A 9,804-nucleotide genomic window follows, 5' to 3' on the forward strand; every position below is an offset into this window, starting at 1 on the left:
GAGCCCCCAAAGATCCAGGCTCATACAGAAAGCAATGCCTAGGATAAACTATTGTATTCCTCGAATCTGAAAACACTTTTTTAATTGGATATTTTTTATTTACATTTCAAATGTCATTCCTTTTCCCAGTTTCCTGTCCATAAGCCACCTATTCCTCCCCCCTTCCCCTTTTTCTATAAGGGTGTTGCCCTCCCCATTCACTCCCCCCACCACCAGACATTCCCCTACATTGGGTGTCCAATCTTGGCAGGACCAAGGGCTTCTCCTTCCTTTGGTATCCAACAAGGCCATCCTCTGCTACATATATAATTGGAGCCATGGGTCAGTCCATACATAGTCTTTGGAGGGTGGTTTAGTCCCAGGGAGCTCTGGTTGGTTGGTATTGTTGTTCTTATGGGGTTTTAATAAGCACAAATGCAACTGTCTCAATTGGCTGACAGAATCACGTCTGTGGCTCATTGACCTTGGAAGTCTGGTCTCCAGCACTGGGGTAAGCTCCTTTTAGCTCCATGTCTAAGTTCCAAGCACAAGTTCACTTTCTTCCTCTTGCCTATGAAAATCTATGTGTAAAAATTGATTTGGAGCAATGGAGCCACCAAACAAACCTTGGAATTAGGACACTAAAACTGTACATCTGAGACTTAAATATGTATTAAGCTGGCATTGCAATCTAACCTTCATAGTTAAAAGATGGATGGGAAGAGGCACATAATCCTACATGCATCTGGAAAGACTGAAGACAGGTAAATAAAGATAGAAGGCAAGTTTGATCACATGTGATGGAAAACAGAGGATGGGGAACAGAAAAGGGAAGAAGCCATGCTGTGAACTTCCCAGCCATTGAGTTCTGTATCAGACTTACACACACGAGTGTCTTCTTGACGGGACAGGACCCTTGCATTCATGAACTCATTGAACGAGACCTGTACAGCATCAAGTCTGTTAATATTCTAGCATGGATGGAGGAGTGGCTCACCGTCAGCTATTGGCAGGTGATGGCTGCTTGTGGACAGAAAATGAATTTTTTTTAGGAGCCCGGCAGAGATGATGAAGAGAGGCAAGGTTTTCTCCATAAGTGTTTCAGTTGGCAGTGGTGAATGAGATGAGACGCCCCCCACCCCAAGCCCTCAAATGATTCCACAGACATACAGGTACAGGGCAGCCTCAACTATGTGGGATAAAAACAAACCAATCGATTAATTAAAAATCCCAAGGCAGATGTGAGGATGACAGGGAGAGATGAGGGAGAGGCAATGAGTGATGACTGGAAGGTGGGTTGGAGGTCGGTAGAGAAGATCAAGATGCATTATCCTCACACATTTCAAAGAACAAATAAATAATATTATAAACAAACTTAACAGAAAAACAAGGTTATGTGAAAACCAAGAGATGGTGACAGGTACTTTTTGTGAAGTGTAGTCAGGCGCCGTGAGAACCACTGATGAGGGCATGAGGGTTTTCCAGTCTGAGAAACCACTTATCCAGAAAAAAACTCAGTAAGAAATGAAACTGAAGTAAGTGGTTAGTCACCGATGGTTCCTGTGTTGGTGGAGAATCAAAATGGCCTATCTTTAAGAACCTATGTGTGTTTTCTCAGCCATTTCTAAGGTGAGCTTAAGGGAGAGCCAATAAACTCCAAACCAATCTGGAAATCGGTCTTAAGATTCCTCAGAAAATTGGACATAGTATTACCCGAGGACTCAACTATAACTCTCTTGGGCATATACCCAAATGATGCTCCAACATATAACAAGAACAAATTCTCCACTATGTTCATAGCAGCCTTATTATAATAGCCAGAAGCTGGAAAGAACCCAGATGCCCAGAACCCAGAGGAATGGATACAGAAAATGTGGTACATCTACACAATGGAGTACTACTCAGCTATCAAAAACAATGACTTCATGAAATTCATAGGCAAATGGATGGAACTAGAAAATATCATCCTGAGTGAGGTAACCCAATCACAGAAAATCACACATGGTACGCACTCTCTGATAAGTGCATATTAGCCCAAAAGCTTGAATTACCCAAGATACAATCCACAGACCACATGAAACTCAAGAAGAAGGATGACCAAAGTGCGGATGATTTACTCCTTCTTAAAAGGGGGAACAAAAATATTCATAGGAGGAGATATAAAGACAAAGTGCTAACCAGACACTGAAGTAATGGCCATCCAGAGCCTGCCCCACCTGGGGATCTAGCCCATATACATACAGCCACCAAATCCGGACAATATTGCTGATGCCAAGAAATTCATGCTGATAGGAGCCTGATGTGGATGTCTCCTGAGAGACTCTTCCAGAGCATGACAAATACAGACATGAATGCTAGCAGTAAACCATTGAACTGAGAACGGGGTCCACATTGGAGGAGTTAGAGAAAGGTTTGAAGTAGCTGAAGGGGTTTGCAACCCCATAAGAAAAACACCAATCAACCAGAACTCCCAGGGACTAAACCAGTACCTAAAGACTGCACATGGACAGACCCATGGTTGCAGGTGCATATGGAGCAGAGGATGGGCCTTGTTGGACACCAATGGGAGGAGAAGCCCTTGGTCCTTCCAAGGCTGGACACCCCCTTCCCCGAAGTGTAAGGGAATGTGGGAAGGGAGTGGTTGGGACGGGAACACCCTTATAGAAGGGGGAAATGGAATAGGGGGAAACTGGGAATAGGGATAATATTTTAAATGTAAATAGAAAAATATCCAATAAAAAAATCTAAAACTTGGCAGAGTAGTAAAAAGATGCCCAATACCTTCAGCCGAGGATTCTAGATATAGTGGAAAAAGCCAGACTTTAGACAAAGAATTTAAATAAAAAAAAAACAATCACGGTGTTTTAGTTTGGGTTTGGCTTTTGGGGAGTGGGTGTTTTGTTTTGTTTGTTTGCTTTGTTTTGTTTACCATAGCAGGTCTGGCTTCCATGTTGGGAGCAAGTTATTTTCTGTCTCATCAGGAAACTGACAATGCGGCTCTATGCTTCAGATTGCAGACACAGACAGTAGAGTTCTTCGACACGAAGGTCATGGCTGAAATATGGGTGAGGTAGACATCATCCTTGGCTCAGGCAACACCTTTTCCAACACATACATGCTCATCTTGTCCTGTATCCAAGGAACCTTTCAGAACTGTGTCCCAGGGACCCTTGTGGGGTGGGGTTTCACACAAGGTAGTTTCTTACAAGCCGTGGACACAGACATGAACAGCGAGAGACAGCTGCCAGCCAGGGAAGGCAGGCAAATGCAGGGACAGAGTTGTCTGGTTCTGGGACAGCTGTTGTGAAGCTGTTCACACTTCCCCTTCCTTTTCCCCACCATGATATCACTGCTTACAAGGACTCTCATGTTCCCAGTGAGCTTTCAGCTGGCTGCTGCGTTACATCTCTGCCTAGTGCCAGCAACCTCACAGTGACTGTGTGAGCTTCCCTGTAAGGATTCAATAATCACTGCATTGACTTGGGGTAGACTGCGTAATCTGGAAATAGGAAGGAGCCAAAACATGAGGTTCTTAGTAAGGACACTAGACAAACTGGGAAAGAAAGACATGAGAGGGTGTCAGAAGAAGAAGAAGAAGAAGAAGAAGAAGAAGAAGAAGAAGAAGAGGAGGAGGAGGAGGAGGAGGAGGAGGAGGAGGAGGAGGAGGACGAGGAGGACGAGAACGAGGAGGAGGATGAGGACGAGGACGAGGACGAGGACGAGGACGAGGACGAGGACGAGGACGAGGACGAGGACGAGGACGAGGACGAGGAGGACGAGGACGAGGACGAGGAGGACGAGGAGGACGAGGAGGATGAGGAGGACGAGGAGGACGAGGAGGAGGAGGACGAGGAGGAGGAGGAGGAGGAGGACGACGAGGAGGAGGAGGACGACGAGGAGGAGGAGGACGACGAGGAGGAGGAGGACGACGAGGAGGAGGACGACGAGGAGGAGGAAGAGGAGGAGGAAGAAGATTACAGTATTTTTGTCTAACTATGCAAGGGTGATACATGTTGATCAATTTTTCTGGTATTGGAGAGGTGGTAGGTGGTACATCATAACTAGTCTGTCATTCTGCTACACCCTCTTACTCTCTTGTTCAGAAAGCATTCTGTACAGCACCATGTTCACTTCCATCCAATCTAGAGATGTCAGTTTTAATTATTGACAGCAGATCTTGCTCACCCACTGATTTTGTCCCAGCCTCTTGACCTTTGGGCACACACAGTTCTTTTCTGTGGCTCTTCTGTGCATTTTTAAACTTCACTTGGCCTAGACTCCATCCAGCGGATCTTTCTGACAAATCTTGAACAGCCATGGGGCTGCACCTTGCCTTGACATGATGTCATTTAGAATACACGGACTCTGGAGACTTGTCCTTCAGGAATGAAATGTCAGGCAAAGGTGCATCCCACTGCATGTTGTATTTCAGCAAAATGCCATTGTTGCAACCTAAATATTTCTAAATTTGCAAGCTAAATCTGAAAGTCAAGTATTTTGTGACCTTTTCTGGGAAACATGAAGAAATGTTTGTTCACTCTAGGCTCCCTTTTCCACAGCGAGCCTTGGTAGGCTGAAAAAGATAAGGACTTAGCTGTCAAAGAGAATGAATTTCTAATGGTCTGTTATAAAAGAAAGCAAATATTTTTGCTTGCATTCAGAGTATAGAGTAATACAACATGTAAATAACATGTTGTTATTTTCTGGGATAAAAGTTCTTACCATAAATGCTATAGGAGAATCTCAGTGGTAGGGTATGTGCCTGGAATGGGTAAGGTCCTGGATTATACACACACACACACACACACACCTCTCACCCAAATCAACTTTGTCATGCTCTTAGCCACCTCTACTGTTCCATCATCACAACAAACTAAGGAGACAATAATTCATCTCTCTCTGCACAGAAATGGCTCTAGCTCAGAGTTTTCCTACCAAGTGTGACAGAGAAGTTTCATCTGCCATTCATGATCTGGGCTTCTTTCATGATACAGTCTTCTGTTTCCCTTAGGAAAGATTTGGAGTCATATGAAGAAGATAAGGGTCTGCGCTTAGCTCTGCCACTGCTGAGTGACTTGTTCTGATCAAGTGTTAATCTCATTAATCTCGCTGAACGTTAGATGACACAGTGGTCAAAAGGCCAAGAGAATAGCAGATTCCTAGGCAGTTAAAATCTGCAAGGTGCTCCATCAACCTTCACAGTGTGTTCTTCCTCTCCATATTACAAGTCTTAGGGAAGTCTGTGATACTGCATATCACAGATATAGTTAAAGATCAAGAAAAAAGTAACACAGGTCTGAGGGACCTATATTCAAAGGGAGTCCTGGCTAACCTGTGCCCCAACTGCCCTTTTGGCTGTACCTTTGTCCCCGCTGGGTTCCTGCAACTTTTCCTCCTCCTCCTGGGACCCTTTCAGTTGTCTTCTTATCTATGACTCATTTCATTTCTCTTCTCTTTCTTGACATAAACTTCATGGCATCCAATTCATCCCTTCTCCTAGAATTACAGACACCAAAAGCATAGATATTTATTCTGGGTAACAATTCTAAGAATCTTTTTGTTGTCTGAAGTTAATGTTTTCTGCTACACATTTTTTTCCTTTAGACATCTGAAAGTTATATGCAGATTTAGTTTTTGCAAAAAGCAAAATAGGGCCTTTCCTTTTAAAAATATTTACACTTTCCACATAAGCCGGACTACCTTCAAACTCACTATCCAGCCAAGAATAATATCGATGTCCTGTTCCCCAATCCACTTCTCAAATGATGGGATTTTGGCTGTCCATGTGACCCCATAAGCTTGCCTCAAGTACACATATCACCATCATTGATAATTTAATTGTTTTCTCGCTCTGGAAACTGTACATATCTTACGGGCTCTTCTTCTTTTATACATAAATTTGCTTCAGTTGAATAAGTTATCCAACCATGTACTGGACTCTGTCACAGGTTTTTATAACAGTTAAATGTTTAAAATGCTATAAACTATTCAAAAAGAAATATGTAACAACTAATTGTAGCAAAATTTAATGTAATGAATGCTTTGGAATGAAAGATTAATCTTAATTTACGACAAATAGTGGGATACACATGCAAAGAGCTACCTGATAGCAAACTCAGAAACTGGTCACACATTTTAAAAATATTGCTTTTAATTTTAATTTAAAAACACAATATGAAAATGAATTATAATTTGAAAGTTCTCCCACCTGTAACAAACTGAGAAATAGGACACTGTTACTGCCGTTGTGAAAGCTAATTAGATTTATATATGTCTAAGGGATCAAGAAATGTTGTATAGATATTTAATAAACAATTAGCCAAATATTCATTATAGAATAAAACTCCCTTCTTCCTTTTTTCTTTCTCCCTTCCTTCCTTCCTTTTTCCCTTCCTTCCTTCCTTTCTTTTTATTGTTGTTGTGGATGGACACGTCATAAGAAGCACTGATTTCAAGTGTTTTTTGTCAATTTTTACTAAGTAAAGGTCAATGTTATATGGAAAACTTTCAAGGGGGGGTCTCTCCAGTAGACAATAGGAGGATACTTAGCAATCTGGTAAACCTAGTACGCATTTTTTTAAACTGAAACAGGTCAGGAACTGTCCTCTGATCTTAAATTCTTAGAATTCTGCATTAAGTAAGTGCTTTTAACATACTTGATTCCACATTATTGTGAAGATTTAGAACATGTTTTCTAGACCTGCTTCCAGCTACTCCAGTCACATCTTCTTTCCTTGGTGGGCTCCCCTAAAATGATGTCAGTCTTCAATGAGTGGTTTTGAATTTTAAAGTCACCATCATCCTTATAGATACTCATATGCCTTTAACTAGATCAAATTCATCAATTTGTTCGAGAGTTAGTAATTTTAATTTATGTATTAGAATGCTTTGCCTAATAGTAAGCATGTATAACACATGGATGCCTACTACCATTGGAGATTAGAAGACAGTGTCAGATCCCTTGGAACTAGAGTTATAGACAGATATGCACTGACCTATAGGTGCTGGGAACTGAATCTGGGTCCTTTAAAGAACTGTAATTGCTCTTAACTGCTAAGCTACCTCTCCAGCTACTCACTGCCAGCTTTTCAAAATTTGTGTCCATAATGAAGAAATAAAAATAGCCTGAATGACATTATTCAGGTAGCACAATGCAACTCAGGCAAATGGCATTGTGACATTACCATTGTGCCTAAAAACAAAAGAACAAAACAAACCAGCAGCCAACAAGCAATGAAACCAAAAAGATCATAATAAATTTAAACCAGCCCAAATTGATGCTAAACTTCTTTCTGATCAACATCTGCCCCCTCTCCCTGAGGTCCTAATTGACAAATGAAATTAGGACCCCACCATACTTTACCTTGTGGATTGAATGAATTTATGAGCCTAAATATACAGCATGAGTATTTAAACGAATGGGTGGTCCTCAAAGCACATGTACCATACCATTGTGGATAACAACATCCTTCTCACATATGGACCCAATTCCCCTAATCCTGTGCAGTACAGCCCCTCTGAAAGACTCCTCCTACAACCAAGTGCAATTATGGAAAAGCTGCATACTAATTTAAGAGATTGGTTTGGCACTTTGTAGCTTCTTCCTCTTTAAATAATGGAGCCATTTAAGGAAGTGACGAAGCCTCACATACAATTCAGGAATCCCCCATGCTCCGGTCTTACTCTTCTGAAATCTATCTCACTTTTCTTCATTTCCCAGAGCTTCCCCTTGTGAGCATGGGCTTCAGGATCTGCTGGAACAAGATGGCATCATGTTGAGTGACAAGAAGTTGAACTTGGAAAGAAAGAAAACAAGATTTGATGACACAACTACACCTTTGGGGCTAAGACTTGCTTGGATCAGAGAGGCCTAAATGTACTGAGCGCATGCCAGTAAAGTTTTCAGTCAGCAAATTCTTGCAAATTGCATTGTGAAATGATGATATGTTTCCCATTACATACACTCTTCTCAGGCATCAGTATTTGTCATTTATGATTTTGTCAGCACATATCTTATTAGATGTATGCCATGAAATAGATGCAGAGAATAAACTAAATAAGGTATGTTCTGATGAAGACCGATTTCAGCATCAATGATGCCAAGAAATGTAAATAAGCATTTAAGATATATGTGAAATATTATTGTTTGGAAACAAAGGTGCAAATGCTTTTACTAATATAGAAATGCTTGTGTGGTGATAAAAGCTGTCAAGAGAATTATGTTTCCTGCTTCTGAGATGCTCTTAAGTATTTCGAGAAAATGCATGTCAAGAGTTAATTGTCAAACAAAGGAAAATATAATTGGTGAAGATGTGTATGTGTGTGTGTATGTGTGTGTGTGTGTGTGTGTGTGTGAGAGAGAGAGAGAGAGAGAGAGAGAGAGAGAGAGAGAGAGAGAGAGTGCATGTATGTACACCTATTGCACCTTCTTAGGAAAGAAGGGTTTCTTCTATTCCCAAGCTACTAAATGCTGAGCAGATGGTCACAGGAGAATATTGGGATGCACAGGCCTTGGAGATTGAGGAAAAGCACAGACTTACATGTCTGGACTCTTCTGGAGAAAGCATAAAGGAATGTTGCCGAGTCAGAAATTACACATCATCACAAACATTTCATTAGCCACTTCCAGCTCTGTTGACTTCTGCATGGACCTTGGGTTTGGCCAACCTGAGGATGTTAGTATTTGGCAGGTTGAAGTGGCTGATGGTCCTGATTTCCCTTTATAGTAAAGGCAGGTCCACCAGTCCTGGAACGTGCAAGGACCCATAATAATTCAGACTTGTGTTGTCTACATGTAAACAGAATAATCCAAATCCTTAACAAATGTTCTTAAACATTTTTCTCTTTAATGTTGGTTCTTATAGAAGGCAACAGTTATTCATAGAGTCAGTCAAGTAGTAAGGAATGGAAACCCAACAAAAATTAAATTGTTTGAGTTACATTAGCAGAAGTTCTACATGAATATTTACGACAGCCTCCTAAACAGATAAAACACAGTAAATCCTAAATATTGGTTTAAAAAGTTACATTACCACAAGTCTCTTGTTAAACACTATGCCGCATAGCATACTGTCTTAATACAAACACAGTGGATTATGCTGCTTATGGGCTAATCTCTGAGAAGAGAGGCAGGGAGAGAGAATTTCAGAGGAGACACTACATGTGTACTTATCTGAAAAATAAACAAACAATTCATCACACATGCTATATTGTAAGTTCCAGACTTTTATCTAAAAAAAAAAACAAATTCAAAGAAAGAAACAAAACCTTATAACCAATAACAACAAAAAATAACATCATTTTAGAGTGTGCCAATCCTAGGACATGTGGTATTCTGAAAAAAAGCTAAGAGTCTACTGATCCTCACACAGCCTAGATAGCCTCACAAGTGAAAATACAAACATATGGACATCTGTCATAGCTCAAGGGCGTTAAACAGATGTGGTGTGGTTCTTTCAAGTATTTGTTTCATAGTAGCAAACACCCATATTTTTTGTTTCTGCACAAGAAATACTATCCCTGAAAGGAAATAATCACAAAAGAGAATTTCTGTTTCTATTGCTCTCATAACTAATAATTATAAACAATTGCCACTGGAGCGATGAAAACTTGTCTAGTCTCATGGCAGGGTAAAAGCAGAGCAGATGGCATTCAAGCAGACTGTCTAGTAAGGGAAACAAATCTGACACACAAGATGATGAAGATCAGGGGTACACATGCAATTAAGATACACAATTTGAGGCACAAAGACATTTGCTTCTATGTTTTTAAAACCGAATACAATTTTAGAGGTCAAAAACACTGGGATACACAACATTGCAAAGG

At 40.9% G+C, this 9,804-nt stretch overlaps 1 protein-coding gene across 4 annotated transcripts in view; it reads left to right on the forward strand.

Moving 5' to 3' along the window:
- The window catches only part of LOC108350036 (uncharacterized), a 93,604-nt gene extending 85,711 nt beyond the window's left edge, over positions 1-7,893 (forward strand). For all 4 annotated transcript variants that reach the window (XR_010064304.1, XR_010064308.1, XM_039103721.2 and 1 more), the window contains one exon: positions 7,700-7,893. Coding sequence is in view for 2 of the 4 variants with exons in the window: in XM_039103720.2 (XP_038959648.1) it covers positions 7,700-7,853 (154 nt within the window). In the remaining 2 variants the exon portion in view is untranslated. The remainder of the gene's footprint in view (positions 1-7,699) is intronic.
- Positions 7,894-9,804: the final 1,911 nt, after the last annotated feature.

The sequence above is a fragment of the Rattus norvegicus genome, chromosome 2 (genome assembly GCF_036323735.1).
Source record: "Rattus norvegicus strain BN/NHsdMcwi chromosome 2, GRCr8, whole genome shotgun sequence".
NCBI lineage: Eukaryota > Metazoa > Chordata > Mammalia > Rodentia > Muridae > Rattus > Rattus norvegicus.